The 22,693-nt window shown below is 38.1% G+C and overlaps 1 protein-coding gene across 1 annotated transcript in view; it reads left to right on the top strand.

The window, feature by feature from the left end:
* The window catches only part of LOC150089599 (hephaestin-like protein), a 50,345-nt gene that overhangs the window by 14,845 nt on the left and 12,807 nt on the right, over window positions 1-22,693 (top strand). Inside the window, exons 2-11 of the mRNA XM_090389565.1 lie at window positions 423-673; window positions 2,749-2,955; window positions 3,101-3,270; window positions 3,464-3,630; window positions 10,702-10,808; window positions 13,833-14,001; window positions 14,252-14,493; window positions 18,529-18,731; window positions 21,931-22,081; window positions 22,178-22,390. Coding sequence (XP_090245691.1) covers window positions 423-673; window positions 2,749-2,955; window positions 3,101-3,270; window positions 3,464-3,630; window positions 10,702-10,808; window positions 13,833-14,001; window positions 14,252-14,493; window positions 18,529-18,731; window positions 21,931-22,081; window positions 22,178-22,390 — 1,880 coding nt within the window. The remainder of the gene's footprint in view (window positions 1-422; window positions 674-2,748; window positions 2,956-3,100; window positions 3,271-3,463; window positions 3,631-10,701; window positions 10,809-13,832; window positions 14,002-14,251; window positions 14,494-18,528; window positions 18,732-21,930; window positions 22,082-22,177; window positions 22,391-22,693) is intronic.

The raw sequence follows: 22,693 nt of genomic DNA, 5'->3' as shown, positions 1-22,693 counted from the left end.
TGGGCTAAACCAGTGTTATGCAACATTTTCAAGTTTGTGCATTTTTTAAAGCTACTGTACATTAAAATTGAGAAAGATACTTGGAGGCGCAAGAGGCAACTCCAAAGACGAAAATAAGCAGGGACTGTAGTTTATTTTGATTTTCAAAAATAAGGGGAGGAATCTTTCATTATGCAAAGGAAAGACTCTTCCCCCCAATGAAAAACTTAAACAGATGCACTTTTTTGCAGTGAAATACTTATAATTTAGAATAATTGTGATTTTTCAGTGTATTCTTTGTGTAATTTTGAGTTCTCTTTGAATGAGTGCCAAAATAAACACGATTGCCAATACTGCGTGCGAATTACAGTAGCGTGAATGGTTGTAAACTACATTGAAGTGTGTTATTGTCGGTTCTGATAATTTCTTTATATTTTTTATAGGATGGCTCGGGAGAAGTTGACCCGCAGTGTAAATCCCTTTCGTATAGGTGGCACCTACAGAAAAGCTGTGTATCGAGGGTATACAGATAACACCTTCCGAAGACAGCAGCCGAGAGAGCCAGCTTTGGGAATTCTGGGTCCTACAATCTTCTGTGAGACTGGAGACCAGCTGATCATCAACTTCTTCAATAATGTTACTAATCCAGTCTCTGTTCACCCTCATGGACTCCGATACAACAAGGTCAACGAAGGTAAGACACTCGTTTAAAGCGTGTATTTTTAATTAGACGTGCTGAAATGGGACATCAACTTGGAGTTAACTTCCGATTAATCCTAAGTAGATGTCACGATTATGTGAGTGCGAAGATAAAATGAAACGAGAGTATTTTCTGGTGCCTATTTTGCTGTTTTCTCATCGAGGCATGGTTACTGCGCGAAAGAGGCACGAAAATCGGAAAAGTATAGAGCCGAAATCGCCTTGAAGAACTCATCGTATGTGTGAACTATAATTACGAAGGGTTAAAGGGCAAGTACGAGGCCGCATTGAAGTTTGAGCCGGCCTTTTCCATATAAAGTAGCTGAGAAGTAGGTGAAAACTACGATTCGCATCACGATCTTCAGGTGAACAGACCTGTTCATCTCAGAAGACAAGACACGAAACGCTTCTTGAGAAGAAGGGGTCCAAGGCTGGTTGTCTATATGAATGGATCCTTCGGTCACACTACATCACAGCAGTACCGGTTTATTCGATTGTCCTCGATGCTTTTTTTTTTTTTTTAATAAGTAAAAGAAAATGGATAGTTCTTGTCTATCCTCAATTCACATAATAGTCCAAACTGCTACTTCACCTGCAACTGTTTTCGTTGCTATTCTTCGTCGCACTTCTAAAACTTTCATCACTTCATCTTTATATTCTGTAAATGAATCGTCTTCGTGCCAAATTCTATTTTAATGGCTGTTTTCGTGCCACCAGTTTGCGTTTCAATCCAGTTTTATTTCTGTTCTATAACGCGAGGGTTGTATCAATGTTTTCAAGCCGAGGAGAGTCGAAGAGAGGGGGGGGGGGAGGATTTTGCAGTAGGTTAAACATGATGAAAAAGTGACCTTTGAACGTATATAATTTAATACAGAAAATACTCGGTGTCTCATTACCCCGAATTTTTTACTCATACAAACAACCTGTATAAATAAATATTTATTTATTAAAATCACTTTAAATTTAACAAAATGGTTTCCATTAAAGACGAGTTTCCTCTCCAGTTAACAGAGCACAGATTCCAACAATTACTTAAAAATATTTTAATTTTTAGATATGATTTAATCACCCAACAATTATTTAAAATATTCTGTATCTAAACTACTTTTTATTTGGTGTATATTTACACCATCCTTGTTCATTGTCATATACGGATATAGTTATATATATATTAGCTTTTATACGACTTTATTTATTATTCTTCATAATTGTAAATATCTTGCACCTGATCCATTATGACCTTAGCTGCTAATGTCATTCGGGAAAAAGATTTTGTTTAGTTACAATTAGCACTAACAGAGGGCAGCAGCTGCTACTTGTAGCACTCGCTCGTTGTACTCTACTTATCTTTAGTTGACACCCAATTTTTTAAACAAATTTTGATGATATGCGTGTTTGTTTGGAATAAAGAGTGGTTCTCTGATGCAGATATAATGGAATAGATGTTATCAATCAATCTCTGATTGGATTAATTATCTTTTTCCATAAAAGATATTGTAAATTATTTCATGCGATTTCAGATTGCATATTCTGCTTTTCAGGAAGTTTGGCTTTGAATCTCTCACTCTCTCTCTGTCTCTCTATCGCATTTTGCTATCTATTTAAACTCATTCCACGTTATCCACTCACACATGCTGCGCTTATCTTAAATAATTTCGAATATTGAACAAACTTTTCGTGATAATTTTTATCTCATATTGCTTAAGTTCGTTGTATGAGGATTTTAATATACTTTATAATCCCAAAGAGTCTTTTATTGTGGAAATTAAACTTTTTATTCTAAGAAAACTAATTTACCAGCTCCCTAAAATTCTAAAATTCTCTTAACTTTTACACAGCTCTGTATCTGAAATAGTCTTAAGAAAAATATTTACAAATTCATTTTCTTCCCATAAATCACCATGGAGGAGGGGCTAGTTAGAAAATATCCCCATAATCTGTAGCTCCCCCTCCCCCCCCCCCAAAAAAAGCTTTGACGAGAGATCGTGTTGCAAACGGTCTACATAATACATTCTGTTTATATTATTTCTCTTATTCGAAGGACTTGAAATTTGCTGTTTCTTACAATAGGAGCTCTCTACGAAGACAACACAGAAGAGAGGGATAAAGTTGATGATCGTGTCCCTCCAGGAGGTCGTCATCGATATTCTTGGCTCGTTACTGACGGTCCCACAGACTCGGACGCTGACTGTCTTACTTATGCTTATCATTCTCACCGAAATGCAGATTCTGACATTCATGCTGGACTAGTCGGTGTTCTGTTGCTCTGCAAACCAGGTATTCATTAGCTATCTCCTAATCTTTTTTTCATAAAATTATTTTACAGTTATTTCTTAAATTTCTCCCTCCCGATTTCATCGCTGAGCTCTGATAATAATCAGATACGTTTTACCCAGCTGACCATCATTTTCTATCATTGTAGGTGTGCTCGGAAGTGATGGCAAACCCAGAGGAGTGGACAAAGTGTTTCCGCTTCTGTTCGTTGCTTTCGATGAGAATGACAGTTTTTATCTTGAGGAGAATATCCGAAGAAACGGACCTGATTTAACTGATCGGGAAATTGAAGCACTGAGGAACGATGAGGATTTTGAGGTATTTTTTCTGCTTTTGCTGATGAAGCTATACTGATTGTGAACTTAAATCTTTTAATTAATTGTTTTATTCTGTTTAGTTGACTTATACAAAGGGTGTATTGCACGTTCATGTATTGTATTTTATTACTCTGTCTGATGCACTCTGATCAGAGGTGTGTTTCCATATTTTCATGAAAGGGTTCTCGTTTCAGTTTACAAACTTGATGTTCTCCGTTAATGGACTGGCTTACGGTAACCTGGAAGGCATTGATGTGTGCTTAGGAAAACGGGTAGCCATACACTCCATGGGTCTGGGGAATGAGATTGACATTCACTTAATTACTTTCTTAGGCCAGATCTTCACTACCCAAGGAAGAAGGTGAGTAGCACTGAAAATAAAAGAATTTTATGTCAGTAACTATAATTTAATTTAATTAATTAAATAAAATTAAAATTTAATTAATTTAAAGATTTAGATATATATATATATGTGTTATATGAGGTACAGTATGTTGATAAAACATTAATACGGAATTTAAGGGCTAGTGCCATTCCATTGGCAATATATACTCTACGTCCATAATGTAATTTATATACAGTATTATTTGTTAAATATATATATTAGTTTATGGGGAAGAGTATCGCAAAAGATATGCCTAAATAAAGTCTGCTTATACCACGTGCTTTATTTTTTCTTCAGTTTTTAACTTTATATCCTTCGTTTTCTGTCGGGTCAACGATGATCAATGTGTACTGCAAATTTCTTAATTTCTATTATTTTATATAACCCTAAATTCTATTATTTTTTGCATAACCTCAAAATTGATTTTGCCATAGTGCATATTGCTAATTACAGAAACAGCGAACCTCTTACCGTCGTTTTTCCTTTCATGAAGTCGTCCAAATTGTAGTCATCCAAAATGACGATGTGCCGCACACTCAGATGTATTGGGGTTCCACAGCAGACTGCCCAAGAGACACCGTATTCTCACTGCTGGCTATTGTCAACGGTGAATACTATGGTGTTAACAACATGCTATTTGGATACTGGAGGACTGGAAATAAGTGTGCTGGTCGGATGAATCCAAATACCTGGTGCAACACGTCGACGGACGCTTTCGTGTGTGGAGCAAGCAAAATTAATACATAGACTCCCCCCTCGTGCATGGTGTTCACTATCCAGGCAGCTGGCGATGATCGCTTAATGTGGGGCATGTTTTGCTGGTAAAAAGTAGGATCCCCGGTTCGTATGGACCATCGTTTCACTGGTGAGGTCTACAGCAGCTCTTAGGAGACCATGTGCACCCTTCCATGTTACATTTTTTTTTTTCCCAGTTAGAAACGAAAACTCCCAAGACGACAATGTGCCATGTCATTGGGTCGCACTGGATGAGTGGATCGCGGAACGCAGGAAGTTTTGAGGAAGATATCATCTCACCTTCATTGGCGACGCCTCCGTAGCCAGATGGGCAGGAGCAGCAGTGCATAGCACACGCTTCTTGATTAGACCGGGGTTCGAGCCTGTCACCACCAAATACGGAGGATGCGGAAAGGTCAGGGAACATCGCATATCCTCGGAGCAATATGGCCTTAGTTGCTAATGCTCCTAAAAACCAAATAGCAAACATAACAACATCTTCGTTGGCCTCAATTCTCTTGACCTCAATCCAACTGAACACCTGTGGGATGTTTTGGAACTTTTCTTCAAAAGACAAAGACAAAAATAATTTTATTTTGTTATTAAACAAATTCTTTCTTCTAAATCAATCCTTTTTCAATCCTTTCTTCTAAAGTCAAAATAAATTGTTTAAGCAATCCAAATTTTTAATGGGATTGTATAACAGCTTCTTTTCAACAGGTCGATCCAGAATGTCATCTTTTAACTAACCTATAGGTCGATTATCTGAATATACAGTCTTCCATCAACTCCTCAAGTATTTCGCATTTCATGCAAATTCTGATTTTCAACATGATTAACAGCTCTCTTCTCTGTCGTCCTGAATCAGCCCTCGTGGGTAGCATAGTCGGTAGAATCCCTGTCCTCCGCCACATCGGGTGGAAAAGACCTAAGTATGAGTACTGTCGATGACGTGAGGAATTTTTATGGCCTTTTTCACAACGTGGCTCAGTTAGTCGGTCTCAAGCGAGGGAGGCATGTTTTTTCTCCCGGAAACTTAGGTTTTTCGTCCAGCAAACAGAAAATCGACCACAGAACACACGCAATTTACAGACAGTATACACGGAGCAATATGGTCTTAGTCGCTGATGCTCCCAAAACCCGACTACAATACCAATAATTATCCTGAATCAATGAAATATGAACTCAGTCTAACTTTCTTGTTTAAATCTTATATAATCACTAAAAATTGATAAAAATTATTAGAAATCTGCTCATTTTCAAACCAATAGCTAGTGTTACAGTTTTAATTTACTGAAGTACTCACTTGTATACTTTTATTCTTATATTTATCCGCTAATCTTGTTTACCTCCTATCAATTTAAGAATATTTCTCCACAAGTATTCGGTATGCACATTATTCCCGATACTGCCATAAACGTTAACCGATCTAATGATATCTCATAAACTATCGTTGAAATTATTTCTTCTAGACCCGCTTTCAAGGATACCTAAAAATCTTACTACACCTAAACCACCATTTTGCATTCCTGAACGAACAATTTAACAAACACTTTACAATTAACCTTACAAAATAACACCTTCAGGAATTTACTCTTGCTCGACAAATTACTACCCACTCAAGTCTAGAAAAGTAAGACGCCAGTGTATCACCTACAATGTGCTAACTACGTGTCCCCCCCTTCTTTTTATCTTTCGTTTCTGACCTCGGTAATATTTCTTCCAGTGTTCCTAATGGGTAACTGTGTGTGAAATATTAAAACAAATCGCATTACTCACCACCAAGGATAGTCCTTTCGCTTCTGCCTTTCCAAATGGCCTTCGAATCATCTCCTCATCTCACTCTCCTCCCTTTTTTTTTTCTTTCAACAACTTACTAACTGAATAAGTGAACTGTGCTCCTAAATACTGATGTCAGTTGTGCCCCTAAGTATTGATGTGAAATTTAATTAAAGGTGCACCTCCCATCAAGGCTAAAGGAACGGCTTTTGCTTTCATAAAGTGACTACAGTGGTCTCGGAAGCATCCAGGAATGCAATCTTAGAAGCTACTAGGCTTTTCATACCAATTAAGAAATACTGTTCAAGGCTTGGACCTAAATGGATGTCAAATGTGATGAGACTCATTGCAGAGAAGAAATATGCGTGGAATGTAGATAAATTATCAGGTGATGCAGAAGCCTATGGTAGATATATACTAGTCTGCAACCAATTCACAAAGGTTACGCAAGATAATCAAATTATGAGAAGTCTCTGGCAAAGAAGGCAAAAATAAATAAAACAGCAATGACTTCTTTACTTATGAAAATACTAGAAGGAAGGAGATGAATCACATTGGTCCACCAGATGTGAATGATTTTAATATTGATCATGCTGCTCAGGTTGCTGATGGACTGAATAGGTGTTTTTGCATCTACATTCACACACGAGGCATTTTTTTAGAGACTTTTATTTCAGAAGTCTATCGAAATCTAGCAGGAAATCAATATGAAAATTGAGAGGAAACTGGAAGAGAAATTGTTGACACTTAACATAAAAAAGGCACCTGGGGTGGATGGGATCTATCCAATTATATTAAAGGAGACAGCAAGAGAGGTAAGGCAAGCCTTAATTATGAGAGCATCTTTAGATTCAGGAGAGGTCCCTATGGACTGGAGATGTGCGAATTTATCCTGAGTTGACAAGGCGGGGGATAAAGCGTGATATGAGTAATTGCAGACCTATTAGCTTTTAACTTCTGTTTCAGGCAAAATAACGGAAAGTAACGCAGGACCATCTAGACAGGACTGCAGTATTGCTTTAGTCACAGCATGAGTTTGTTAAGGGCAAATCTTCTCTGACCAATTTGATTGGCTGCTATGATGCAGTCACAAAGGAACTGGATGCAAAATATGATTTTGATATCATATATTTGGATTTCAGGAAAGTTTTGATACTGTTCACCTAAAATACTGCGGAAAAAATTGGAGCAATGTGGCGTTAATTGCAAGTTACTGCTATGGATAAAGAGATGGTTGAATGAGAGAAGACAGAAATTGGTTATCAATGGATTAGTCCACGAAGAGCAGTTACCACTGCTCTTCGTGGACTAATGTTATTAGTGGAGTTCCCCAGGGCTCGGCACTGGGCTCCTTGTTGTTTCTTGTATTTATTAATGATATTGATGAAGGCTTATCAAGAATAATGTCTAAGTTGCAGATGATACAAAGGTTGGCAAGGTAGTTAATGACAGTAATGATTGTATGCTACTGCAACAAGATCTAGAAAAATTAGACAGCCGGGCTGAGAAATAGTAATTGAAATTTAACATTGATAAATGCACGGTACTTCATATGGGTAGCCGTAATCCCAGAATAATGTACCATCTGTGTGGTAAGTTACTCTAGGATCACTGCTGGAACTGCGGTCAAGACCCATGGACTTTTTTCAGAGATATACAGGAATTTTACTAGCAAGAATAAGGAGGTGATTATCCATTGTATAAGGCAATGGTTAGGCCACATCTTGAAGACGCATAAAGGTCTGGAGGCCTCATTTTAGGTAGGATGTAAGTCTTCTGAGACGGGTGCAGTGAAGGGCAAAGAACTGAGTGAATGGAGGCAAATTGCAGTGTCTAGAGACTGGGCATCTGAGAGGTGAGGTGATATGATTGAAGGATTTGCTCCAAAACAATTTGAAGAAACGACTTCGGCACTCTCCCATGATCATAATTGTATTGCACTCTATCGAACCTGAAAAACAGTCCGCATATTCCCAAAAATAAATCTTGCTTCACAACCAATATACGCATTATCTTAAGCACCCTGTTAACCCTTATAATTAATATTAGTAGATTCCAATGATCTAAGCACGAAGGTAAACATAAAGAAATTCGGCAGTCTATTACTCCCAAAGACTATTTATAATAGGTATATTCTCACTGGTAGGAACAATTCTCTTCTTGTTGTTCCTACCAGTGAGAATATACCTGTATCATTCATTTTACTAATCCTCTTCACAGCCTTAGACAGTTCAATTAGGTATTTCTCCCTAAGATATCTAGTTGTCAAGTCTTGCAGTCTGCGCCTTTTCAGCTGCTCTGCATATGGACATCGACTGGCGCTGCTCACCAATTTGGGACCCTTCTCTGAAAGGTCCTATGGAGATCATAGACGGGACTCCAGGGCTACCTATTTACGCTTCACGCAGTAAGATTACAACGTAATATTTGGTCTCTGCCCTTGAAGGGAGGGAAACATCTGCTTGTATCATAACTCCCTCCCCCAAATCCTTTTCGTCCTGAACCACTTAATAGCGTGCCCAGTCAGGCTACAGTCGGACCAGATATTTCCCCATTGTTCCGTTTCAAACTATTAAGCACCTTTGTAATCGACACCCTCCTGCACATTTTCGAACAGTCATTTTGTTAAGTAAATGCTAAAAAAAAAAAAAAAAAAAAAAAAAAAACTAAGGTGCGTTTTCGACCAATCTGTTGTATTCCTGTTACTTAAATTTTTGAAAAAGTCACCCAGTTAATATTGATCAGTCACTGTTTTGTTTGGAATACAGATCCACATATATACATTCTGTGGTTTGGGAAAGATTTAAACCTACCATTCCTCTGGCCACCTGTTCTTCATTCAGAAATCTTCGAAAATTTCAACTTGATATAATTTTCACGAGATAAAGTCGGCATATGATTGGGTTTCCAACACTGCTTTTGTACGTAATTTGGAATCCTACTTTAACATAACAGGCAACCACAGGAAAATTCTGACAGCAACCCTTAGTGGCATTTTTGGTCACACTCGCCATTTACATCGAAATTTTGCCATCTCAAGAGGAGACCCACAAATGTAAGGGAGGGTGAGAGGGAATTGTCCTCCCTGCACCAGTCCTTTCAGCAATCTTCGAACACTTCTTTTCAGTTAGTCAGGATCTGATCTCTCATCTGCCGACGATTTGTAATTATTCAGTACCTCAGGAGATCGATACACTTCTGACGGAAACAATTTCTGAAGAAGTAGCTCTGAAAAATGTACCTCCATCCCAACTGCCCGGAAATTAAATCTGTAGAGATTACATTAACAAAGGGGAAATAAGGAACAACATCCCAGATATCATCCATGGTTCCCAATTTTCCCAATTGAGAAAACTTCGCAATATGAGGAGCTTTGAGCTGACGTGGGATAATAGCATAACATTCCTTCCCCCCCCCTTCAAGAGCAAAGAACAAATATTTCGTTCTTGACTCTTGAATGGGGGAGGGCAAAGAACAAATATTTGGTCGTAATGGGGACCATCAGGCAAAAGCTTACGGAGTCTTGGGACTCAAGCGCTCATCGTCAAGTATGCTCAAAGTTGTTCTAATTGTGATGTACGCTGCCCCACATCTAAAATAAAACTACACCCTCACATCTAAAACATCCCCACGGATATTGGTTCATATGGTGATTAGTCACAATGTTTCCCAGAATGGACATGTAGTAAGAATCTTGTCATTGCCAAGGAAATATTTTATGTAAAAGCGTGAGATCCCAGTTTAAGCTGGTTCATGATGCATTATTTATCTCCCCCCCCCGTCCGATATCAACAGCATCATTGCAGGCTCCAGATGGAGAAGAGAAACTCACAATTCGGTACCTATCAGAGCAAACTTGCTTTTCACGCATTTTCCCTCTTCAATATCCTTGACATGTTCACCTCTCTTCAGATTGATCTCCATTAGCTGCGTATGGTTAGCTATGAGCAGCAAATCTTAACCGATATCTTTTGCTGTCTTCCAGTTCTAACTCGGTCGAAGCCCTAATCGTAACATATGGGTGGAACATCTTTTCTTGGTGGTACGGCTTTAGATGACTGCGATTGACCAGTCATTAGAACACTGCTGTTTTCTAATAATTTCTAATGTGCTGTTAAAATTCTTAGTGTCTTCAATTTGAATTATCAGAGAAATACAGTTAAATAACCATTTAACTGTATTTTACTGTATTAATTGTTCTTGTTTGTGTTATAAGGTACGCACAACCTCATTTAGCGACTTGTTTGTCTTGAGTTGAGACCATGATCGTGACCGAATAAATAAGCACTTTTATTATCTTATGTTGATTCAAGTTAAAAGCATAATCCGCTTCTGATCAATATCTTTTAACACTTTGCAGTTCTGAGAATTTTAATACTTCTTTGATATCCCCTTCTCTTTACTCTCTATTTCACACAATTTTCCACTATATATTGTATTTTCTTCTCTTTTGTATAACACCATTACTTTGTAAGATGGAGTTTGACACCTGTTGTCCTTGAACTTGTGACAGATTTTTTTATATCCCAACAGGACTGCTGAAGTTCTCCTGTATCCAGCTCGGTTCACCACCCACTATATGATAGCTACAAGAACTGGTAGATGGCGCTTCTTGTGTGAAGTTGGAAATCATGCTGAACGTAAGGCAGTTTAAAACATTCTCCAGTTCTTCGAAGTTAAATTATTCAAAATAAATTAATCAGTAATTTTAAAATTCGCCTTCTTATTAACAAAAAAATAGATAAATAAAATAAAAATAAGCACCAAAGCGCAGTTTGCTTGTGTTTACGAGGATCATTTCAGAAGATTTTGTGTGTGATCAGGATGATGTGGGTTATGGTGGTCACACTATAACCCACATCATCCTACAATCCTGTAATCATCCCTCAAGATCGATGCACGTCTTCCATTGGTTAAGACCGACAATCAATCGGAACGTATAATCAGCCGATTTTAGGCGATGTAATGACCTTCTGATTCGTGTTTATAGCCCTGAGAAAATCCAAGCCAGTGTCCCAGAAGTAGCTTCCTCACCCGAGCAAACAAAAAGGAATTGCGTGAGGAATAAAGTCCAGTGAAGAAGGAGAATATGCCAACACTTTACATCCCGAACCATGCGGCAATTATTGTGTGTTCGGATGGTGATGGGAATCTGCATTGTCCTGATGACGCCTCCATCCAGCAATTCAAGTTTCTTCTGACGCAGTAGAAGTCACAATCTATCACGCAACGCCCCTGAGTAATGGGACTCATTAACGGTGCCAGTGGGTGATGCGGATGGTCAAGAATGCCTCTGACGGGTGAAGAACATGACGTCCGAAGTCAGTGGCATTCACCTATTGCCGAACATTTCCTACGATGAGGATGTTGGCTCTAAAGCCTTCTTTTATTATCATGAGACTTGCGTGCAGTTCCCCCTAACAACCCATGAAAGTTAATTACTGTCAGAACATCAATTGAGTGAAGCTCACTTGCATTATTTTTAAGTGCATAGCTGAGGACAGAATAAGCACACGCTCGCACACTTATACGCAACAGTCGGTATTAATGTCACATCTGACGGATCTATTCGTGCAAATCATACACGCTGGCTCTCCGATACAGGAAACCTTTCTGATTCCCTTCACATAAAGAATACCAAATGTTCATCACGTCCGTGTTTGTAGAAAAAAATTAAGGCACTTTAAAAATGGACTAAATTAGTAAGGAATAAATGTGGCTCCCCCTCTTCCCCTTCCCAAGGAAACCCTTTGGGGTTTTTCGCCATGTAAAGCAGACCAACCTTAGAACGCATGTCAATTTCAGATAAAATGCAATTCTGCTAATTATCCTCAGTTATCCTGTTTGATAATTTAAACGCCCGATCTCAACCTTGTGGGAATTGCAATCTGCAATGTTTTGCTAGAAAGGTGTCATTACCTTTGACTTATGAATTATTTGTCATTATCACACGGAAGAGGTCGTCGTTGCTGCGAAGGTCAATCGCTTTATTATACGTATCCTGCTATAAAGTAGTGTAAAGAAAAAGGACTTGTTTGTGGAAGCGAAATTATAAGTAAACCTCATTAATAAGTTTAGTACATATTCATGAGATTCAACTACCAAAGATTCATCTACCCCACCTAGGGCAAATAGTTCAATAATTGTCCAATGTCATATTAAGGCGATTGGCAGAAAAAAGAACCAGAAACAGTAGAAGCCGAGGGAAATTCCGGCCTTAAAATGTAAATGGATAGAAAAAAGATTTCTATGCAAGGGAGAATCACTGAGAGAGGAAATAATCCACTAAATGAGATTTTAAATTCGACTCCTGCTTTGACACTATCAAATTAAAATGTAAGTGTTTAATGGAAAGACTTCAAACATTGAAGTCTTTCCTGCGAGCGTATAATTTAGTGTACTTTTGACGATATTGAAGATGTACAGTATGAGTTGAGCGAGTACCTCTAATGGGCGTACGAAAACTGATGTACGACAGCGTGTGATTAGGTTTAGGGCGAGTAACGCTTTTTAAATGAGGAGTGCTTCCATCATTTGTCTTTCTGTCCGCTAAAGGTTGTTGAATTATTTCCTACGCGAGAAAAGAGAAGTAGTGGGGATCGAAGAGCGACTTCTTGATTGCTGTACTGCATTCAGAATTGTTGAGAGGGCAATAAGTGATTTGGTTATTATTACTGTAGTGTCATGTATCGTGTCAAAGAGCTCATTGGTGGAATTATTATTTTCGACATGATAAATTGAAGGAAATATATGTACTGGAGCTTCATAAATTATTGTCAGTCGTGCACCCGGTCTACTAATGAGTTAGCACCCTTTGGCTTAGCCCTAAGAGTTTGGCTTAATCAAAGAGAAGATAAAAACCATTTGGGAAGAAATGGAAAAGGATAGGTCTGTTTATCAAGACAAGATACTCAGCCCAAATCAAAACTTAAATGCATACACTAACCTGAATACAAATAAACAAGTATAAACGAGAACACTGAGGTCAGTTTTTTTCTATAGGTGTGCAGCTTTCTTTCAGTTTTGCTGTCCGCTGCTTTTATTACATAAAACCATATAAGGATAATCCAATTAAAATTCAACTATTTTTAAGTATAACAAAATTTTATAAAAGCCAATGCGGAATTTAATTATGACTGTTACAGAATATGTAGAAAATGCCCATTTTACTCGTAAATATTTATTCTTTTTAGTGATGAAACTCTACAATGAATATGTTTATCAACGACGCATGTCCTCAGCTTATTATTATTATTTATTATATAATGAATGTCTCTTGACATTACGAACATGATTTTGGGTGTAAGGTAATGTTCCAAATTAAACAAAGGTTCTTCTTGGAGAAACACCCAAATTACACACCGCACTAAAAAAAAGCCTTTATGTTTGATACTACCAATTAACGGTGGGATTTAAAAGATGGAAATAATAAAAGATAAAAACAAAACCATTAAGCGGGCTTTAAAAACACAACTGATAGAAGGGTTTGGTTTACATCTCTTGGGTGTGTGCAGGTAAAGGGGTAAACTGAATATTTTCAAGTGTTGTGTAACAAAATATGGACTATAATGCGCATTACTGCCTCACTATGTTAATAGCTATTAAGAATAGTCACAGTGAACACCGTGAATTTGTTAACTGAATTTTTAACTCGTTTTCTGTAGAGGGAATGGAAGGCTATTTTAACGTAAACCAGTGCGATTCCCAAAGTGCTCCTACTCCCGTGTTGCGAGGAACGCTCCGACCATATTACATCGCAGCAGAAGAGATCACGTGGAATTATGGTCCCTCCGGAGTAAACAGATTTACCGGAAACAGACTGATAGATGAACCGTAAGTAGCAGGCTTGTTGATAAAGATCAAAACTTCGTGAATAAATTCTGATAATTTCTCTTTTATGTATCCTTTATTTGATTTAAGCGGAATGCAGTCATTTACTTCCAATCCATAAAGCTATCTGCGTGCTTCTCTTGTGTAATAGAAGATAATGTTCCCCCCCCCCATCCCTCTCTCCACAAAGTTGCTTTCTTTCTTAGTTATCCATCTCAAACTGAACGATGTTATTCAATGTTGATATTTGTAGGGCGGCTGCCATTTTCTTCAATCGACAAAACAACCACTTAGGAGGAGAATACCGCAAGGCTGTCTACAGACAGTACACAGATGAGTCATTTCGAACTAGGGTTCCTCGTGGTGAGGACGAAGAACATTTGGGCATCCTGGGTCCGATCATACGTGCTGAAGTAGGAGATTTGATAAGGATCACATTCAGGAATCTCGCTTCAAGAACTTATGGGATCTCATCTAACGGAGTGTATTATACTGGTAAGTCGTGTGGTTTGAGCATTTATTTATTTTAAATATATTATTCGAGCCCTACAGAGATTTAATTGCTTCGTGGATTATTATTTTAAAGTGTACGCGCAAAATGTCTAGACATTTAGATTATAAACACGGTGCTTCAAGCCGACCGGGCTAGCCGAGTGGGTAAAGTACCTGCCCGGCAACCCAAAGGTCGCGCGTTCGATTCTCGCCTCGGGCTTGGATCAAAGTACTGCAAAAACCTTGGGAGGTGCAATATGGCCACAGAAGCCGATGCGCCAACAACTACCAAATCAAAAAAAAAAAAAAAAAACGGTGCTTCAGCAAAGTAAAATGGACATTCAGGAATAGATAGATGGGTTGTATTCATTTTATTCTGTGAGGACACTGCACAAATGAAATGAAAAATATTGAAAGAAAGAAGGGGCGGATTTCTGGGATGGAGAAAGAAATGATTTATTTTTATTTACAAAAATGAGCCACTCTAATAATCTGACCGCCGACCGAAACAACCCAGTTTTGTGACATAAGGCGGATCTGAACCTGCAAAAGGGTCCATAAAGTTGTTCGTGTTTCTGATAAAAATAAAATAAAATAAAAATAAAGTCATATGTCCATATTGCTGGATAATATAAAAAAATATGATCTCTTGCTCATAGACACTGACATAAATCGTTCCTTTTTTTCTTCCTGTCTGCTTAAAATGCTGCGCAATCACCAACAAGAAATTAATACCCTGATCCGTATCTCTAAGATAACATATTTTCGCTTTCTTCGAAAACGGACAGTATTTGGTACACGCCCTACGTCAAATTTCCTAAATATGTTAGGAGAACAGCAAATATTTAGACTAATTGGATAATTACCATAAATGGGTTACCATACACGATAAAATGCATTAATGAAAGGCATCGATACTTACCTTTTGAAAGGGCTATTGGGCACCCTTCATTATACGATAACACAACATCAGAGTTCACAGCATCTCTCCTGCATAGAAAGTGTATCTTTTTGCGTGTTCACATATCTTCCCATCCGCATGGCTATAGCTGTTGTAATTTCACATGTTCTGGAAAAAAATACACTGGTTCGAAACCCTCCTTTCCCTCACCAACGTGTCTTTCTCGCCTACTAAAGGAACACTCCCTAGAAAAACTGGAGGAACATTTATGGGCCTTACTTCCACAGAGTTATCCAATCTCGAGCGAAGACTGCATGTTTTTTATCCAGCAAAAAATATAAGCAATTTACGATAAACCGATGTTTCATGACTTTAGCTACCTTGGCGTTTATTCTCAACAAACCAGCTCAATTGTTCCCATCCAGCACACTCAGCTCACATAAAATAAAGAATATTAAATAAATCCTAAGGTTGGAGGTCGTCATTAAATACAGTCAGTTTCTATGCGCCCGTTGGTCTTCCAGTAGACTTCCACTAGACATTCTCATAGGTTTCCATTGATTTCCCATAGATTTCTATCAGGACCCTGGGTGTGCCATGCCCATACTCACCAGATGTCCCCTGGGATTAATTGAATCTTCCACAATTGATTCATATAATAAATTTACTTAAATTCGTAAATTATTATTTTTTTAATTTTTCGTTGGTGTTGTCCTTAACTGCTCTACCTTTTCCGTACATCATCATTATGAACTTGGCCCGGCTTAGGTCTTTTAAGACCTGTTCCGTTGTAGCTCTTGGAGGTGGCCTTGATCTCGCCATCGTTGTCTTGGTCGACCAATATCTCTCTTGCCTGTAGGTTTCCCTACATAAATTTATCTTTTTGACTTCCTGTTTTTGGGCAGTGTACTTCCTGATCTTCTCCTCCTAGGTTTTCTGTAGGTTGCTGGTGTTGGACACAGCTATGTCAGGTAGGTTGCCCTTTCCTTGTTGTCGATGAGGATTATGTCAGCTCTCTTGTGCGGAATCGTCCTGCCAGTTATTACGGCGCGGTCCCAGTATGGTGTCAGTAGGGTCTCTAGTACACGTGCCCTCGTGTTTATTACAATTGGTAGGATCGCCGTCCTTCCCACACCTGGCAGGAAGGACCTGGGTTCGAATCCCATCATTGATGGGAGGAATTTTTATGGGCTTTTTTCACAACATGGCTGAGTTAGTCGGTCTCAGGCGAGGGAAGCACGGTTTTTTCTCCTGGAAATTCGGGTTTTTCGTCCAGCAAACAAAAAATCGACCTCAGCATGCAATTTATTTACAAACAATATACACGGAGCAACATGGCTTTATTTGCCGATGCTCCTAAAACCCAATAACAACAACATCTAGTACACATACTTTATTATTGTTGTTATTACATTATTTTTCCCTGATCGGGTGGTTATGTCCGGGGTTACTATGGGTCCAGGAAATCTCTTACTGTCCTATAGGTGTTGCGACTTTCTGGATTTCCTTGTAGGTGTTCTCTGGGAGTTATATTGCTGCTAGGCGGCTGTTGTGCAGGTCTTTGGCACTATACCAGTGATTGACACGATGATCGGGATGGTCGTTACTTGTTGCAGTATACTTCCAGATCTTTTTTTTCCTCGTGGGTTTTCTGGAGGTTGCTAGCGTTGGGCACCGCTATGTCGATCAGAGATAGCCTTTTACTTCTTGCCGACACGGTTTATGCCCAATCTGTGGTGTGTATGTCTTATCCGTTATTATGGCGCGGTCCCAGTACAACTTGTGGTGTCTCTAGTACAGCCTGGGGTTCGTACCCGTAATACAGTTACCTTTCTTTGATCAACTGATATTTCCTCGCTAGTTTCTGATGTATTATCCTGTCTACCTGGCCATGTCTACAAGTCTCGGGGAAGATTGACCTACTCGCGAGCCATGCATTAGAAGCCATTTTATCTATGTGGTGTTAACAGAGGTCACTGTCAAGACCACATAGATAAAATGGCTATGTTCCATCTTTGCGGGATCTCCTCGCCTAGGTTATGTGGGGTATGCCGCTTGTCTATCTTCCTTATGGCCTGGAAGAGTGGCGCTGTGTTTTGCTGGAAGTAATCCTTTAGTTTCACTATCGCTTTCTTTTGTCACTCGATGAGGTTTATCAAGCTCCTTCCTCCTTTTCGTACTACAGTCAATCTCTTCGCGGCCGACTTAGGGTGGCGTTGACGGCTCTTAGTCATCATTGTACTTTATTTTATCATGATATCCTCCAGCTCGTTATTAGACCAATCTGTGATCCCGAAGGAGTATGTTAGCACTGGTACTGCATAGATGTTTATAGCTTGTACAGTGGTCCCTCCGTTCAGCTTTGCTTTGAGCAGGCTTATGAATCTCTGGTGGTAGTTTTCGGTCAGGCAGGCCTTGTGCTCTAACTTCTCAGCCTGCATCATCCTCAGGTATTTCTAAGTCTCTCCCGCAGTCATGGCTTTGAACTCTTTACCAGCCTGCATCTGGTAGTTTCCGCTGACTTATTTCCCGTGGTGCAAAAGAGTAATCGAATGCAAGACTAAAAAAAAAAAGAGTAAACAAACGAAAAACCCATGCGTCTTGCATTTGTTTAGTCCAAATTCCATCTTGATATCATTTGCTGAATTCTTCGGTGATGAGAGTAAGACTGTTTTGGGATATGGTGATGTGGTTTTCGGTTATTCGATTAAGCCAGTTTAGTATCCAGTACTCCAGCCCGATATAATGTTTCAGATAAATAGGTGGGGCCGATGCCCAAATCACTGAAGCATAAAAAGCAACCAGAGTGATGAACTCTGTATATATTTTTGACTATTTTTATATTGCAAAATCCAATCAATTCTTGTCGAGCAATCCGAAAGGGCGTCAGGAGATTTAATTTTTGCTTATCTAAGTTCGTGTAATATAATCATAAAAAGCAGATTGATAGACTTTCCCAACTTAGCTATGGTACCATATCAAAAGCAAGCGATCTTTTCAAAAATTTCAAGAGTTGCTCATATTTGGAAAGAAATAGTTCTTACCAAAAATGTTTCCTTTATTTCCGAAACTTCTTTTAATCTTTATTGGCAACTATTCGATTAAGAAATAACACACAGTTTTTTATTTTTTTTCAGGTAGTGTTATCGGAGTTGAACCTGGACAGACAGAAACAATAGAATGGGCTATTCCAGAACAATATGCACCTACCAACTTGGATCCTGACTGCATCACGTATCGATATTATTCTCCTGTAAGCTTCATTGAAGACACTTATTCTGGATTGGTAGGAATCTTACTGGTGTGTAAACGGAATAAATTGGACCCTGTGGGTAGCCAGGTAGGTATCATCTCGTATTAATCAATGATACACAATTTTTCACATGTATATACATATAAATAAATTTAGTAATCTCTCTCTCTTTCTCTCTGCAAATATGCATAATGGACCTACTGTCTTCCTCATGTCCATCTGTCTCTCCGCATATAACAACTCGACTCTCAATGGATGTATTTTCTTGAAATTTTATATTTTGCTCTTTTAGAATGATAAGTAAATAAATAAATAAATAAATAAATAGATAAATAAATAAAATCTTTATTGTAGTAAGAGAAACTGCACACAAATCCGTTCACTGCTTAGGATTATCAGATGTTTCCAATCTTAATTATGCAGTTATAAATAGCACATATCAATTAACAAACAATACATAACAGGACAATAGATTAATATAATAAGAATAACAGATAACAGGTACGTTAATCTGTAGGTTAAATCAGGACAGGTATGCCTCAAGATCCTTGAGGGTTGTGTTTATGATATTAGTGATATGTAGGAATTGGCTTCACGGGGGTGGTAGTGCGTATGCACATCAGTCCAGAAAGCACTATATGGTGCGGTTAAATAAATGAAAAATGCCCTCCGGGGTGATCTTTGCTAAGAGCTTGAAGTCTTCTGCATAGTTGACTAGATTATATTTGGATGAGATAAGGCGAATAGGATGTCTGATGAACCTCCTCCCTGAAAAACATCTGCAGTGATTTTGCGAGAGAGGGTGTGGTTGTTTTTATTGGCTTGTAGTAAAAATGTCCTTTCATGGAGAAAAAGAATGTCCCTCCCGTATATTGACATGGAACGTTCCCATATTTCATTAAAATCGGACCAATAGAAACTGGCAGTTATTATTTATTTAAACATTGCATTGTGCCTTTCATTTATGTACAATTTCTTTGCCTTTCCCTGTATTCTGCTTGAGTGAATTAAGCTGAAATATAACAGCAACTCCAAGCGGAAAATACAATGCACTTTTCTCAAGACATTCTGATTAATAGTCCCAGTTCGTTTAATTTATTACTTTCTTGGTTTTTGCTATTGTTCTATTTCTGTTGTTTATTATCTTAAAGCGTGCACTGTTTCTTGTTTTATGTGGATTAACAGCAGATATAGATAAGAAAATCGGTAAATTAATTGTAAGTGAGCAAATTATTAGATACTACCGCCCTTTTACAATTGATAGAACCGATTCCCGCTACAGGCAGTTAATGAAAACGAGGCCTTGCAGAAAGCTTCAGTCTGGAGAGGAAGTCGTCTAGGACTTCCTCTCCACTAAGAAGACAAGTGGGTTTGGTTTTAAATACAATTCTTTGATATTAAATCAAGTTTATGAGTCTGGCAATTACGCAGAGTGAAAATGTATCCGATATCTCATTAACAAGTGGCAAATACGTTACATTTTTTTTTTAATCCCCGAATGCAGTCGGTATGTGGAGATTGAATTACACCACAACCACCCTCTTGCATTCTTAATCATTCAATAAAGACTTTTTTTTCTTGGCGACAGCTGTCTGTTTTGGTGTTGACAGCGATCGAATAGTGACCTGCAAATGCACGTTATCGCCGATAGCAGTCTCTTAAATAAATCACATGCCTCGGTTTCTTTAGTAATGAGGTTGCCCTGATTAGTAAATCATCCCCCACACGCCAATCTAAAGATAAGACAGCTGGGTGTGCTCGGATTTCAAAACTCCATGCTGCGCTATTCAGTTATTGAATTGATTACTTTTCAGGGATATTACGTTAAACTGATAAAATTTTGGATGGAAGCCAATCCGTTAGAATAAAAATCCATTCCATCTCTTAAATATTGCGTTGTGCATTATTAGAAAAAAATTTCAGTTTCCGTTAAGTGCCTTAGAGGAAAAATAATAAATATCAAAAGAATCTGAAGGGGTAAAATACAAACAAACACCGCAAATGGAGGTACTTAAGACGATAATACGCTGTAGTTTGATAATTATTTAGGTAAGGGTGCCGAGGATTCATCTGAAATAAAAGCTTAAACCAACCCACTCTAGCATTGAACATAAATACGAAGATCCAGTAGGGAACGATCGTGCTCCCAGAGTCTCAGTAAATTGGAACAAATGCGGTGTGTTTTATGATATTAATTCAATTTTTATCAGTCACATATATCACCCCCTAAAAAAAAAGTCTGTATGCGACCCTGAAATGTAGTTTCTGATATACGATGTTACGTACTATTAACATTAATCACACTATAGTAGAATATAATAATTTACATTAACATAACACAATATTAATGCCTTTCAATTATTATTGACGTCTTTCATTTTTATAACACATTATCTGCAGGATATTGCCATTATCCAAAATACCAAGTAGATTTGTGATATTACCATTCTTGGTAATGTTTCTCAAGACGATCACAATAGCCTATTTGTTATCAATAATTTCCTCTTGTTAATTTCCTATTGTTTAGACCTACAATCGGTGCAGAAACCGGTTCTAATACGAGCTTTGGCAAACTCAACTTACATTTGCATAATAAGCTAAACGTTTTAAAAAATAAAAAGTAAGGAAAATGCATGAAATAACATTGAAAGGACTAGTTTCTCAATTTAAAAATATATATATATAAAATTTATATATTTAAACATAAATATAATATTTAGCTGGTTTAACTTATTAGTCCAAATATGTGTGAAGCGAAACATTTAGAAATTCAGAATGCAGACACAATCATGTTTTATAATACACTGCCATCATCTGAATATTAGAAAATTCTACAGAGAGTTGATCTTCATCTGAGGGCAATGAGAGCAGCAACCATCTTTAGTATTGATTCTGCAAGAGAAATTAGTTCTCCAAATGCATCTTTCGAGTGATCGAGTGATCCCAGATCCAGCACATTTTCGGCTGGATTGAAAGCTAACAAATATAGGGACCGACATGGAAAAAGTGGCCAATCCAAATCGAGAAATCTCTCTCTCTCTCTCTCTCTCTGCTTTTACCATGGAAAAAACATTGAAGATATCGAAGATATGCATCTCTACTTATAGGCAAACTTATGTTCAAACATAATGACAAAATACGGCCTATTCCATTGATACATATAGGGCTGGACACACTTAGATATCGAGATGTTCCATTCTCTAACATTTTTATGGAGTAACTTTTACTATTTTCTGGTTTAAAAAAATTAGTCACTTTTACTGAGCACTGTAATTTATCCCTCTAGAGAAACGTCGACAGAGAATTCGCACTGCTGTACATCATCATGGATGAGAATCGATCACACTACTTGCGAAATAATATCGACACGTATGCCAGCAATCCCCAGAGAGTGAATACAACGGATCCAGATTTCATATCTTCAAACAGAATGCACAGTAAGAATCCTTTGTACTGCTCCTATTTTAATTGTAATTGGTTAGTAACGAAATTTAAATATATCTTCTGTATTTAACATTATTTTTTTCCTATAGGCATTAACGGAAGGATGTTTGGAAATCTGGAGGGCCTGAACATGTGTCCAGCAGAGAGCATCAGTTGGCATATAGCTGGGTTCGGAGCTATTTCTGATCTTCATACTGCATATTTCCATGGAAATACCTTCCAGCAGTACGGAACTTATCGTGATACTCTTCCTGTAGCCCCTAGCACTCATTACACTGTAACGATGGATGCCACTAACCCAGGTAATTTAACAGATCTTGCAGTAATAAGAAAATAAGTACACTCTTTGCTTCCATTGTTTTCGGTGAAAGCTTCCTTTGCATTCGGTGAAAAGGAATCGTTAGAGGTAATTCTTTCCACCAGATATAATTATTCAATTCTTCTCGCTGTTCTAAATGTGATTTGAATTTCAGAAACACTTTATCTACCCGAGATGCTGCTCTGTCATTTTTAAGTTCGATGGAAAAATTCTAAACAATTGTATGTATGTATGCGCGTGCATGGGCCGATCTCTTCAGAAATTGCCAGCTTGCGAAAATATTGCA

The sequence above is a fragment of the Mastigoproctus giganteus genome, chromosome 2 (genome assembly GCF_048544385.1).
Source record: "Mastigoproctus giganteus isolate SK-2022 chromosome 2, ASM4854438v1, whole genome shotgun sequence".
NCBI lineage: Eukaryota > Metazoa > Arthropoda > Arachnida > Uropygi > Thelyphonidae > Mastigoproctus > Mastigoproctus giganteus.
The sequence above is the reverse complement of the archived record's forward strand: the minus strand, read 5'-3'. Positions and strand labels throughout refer to the sequence as shown.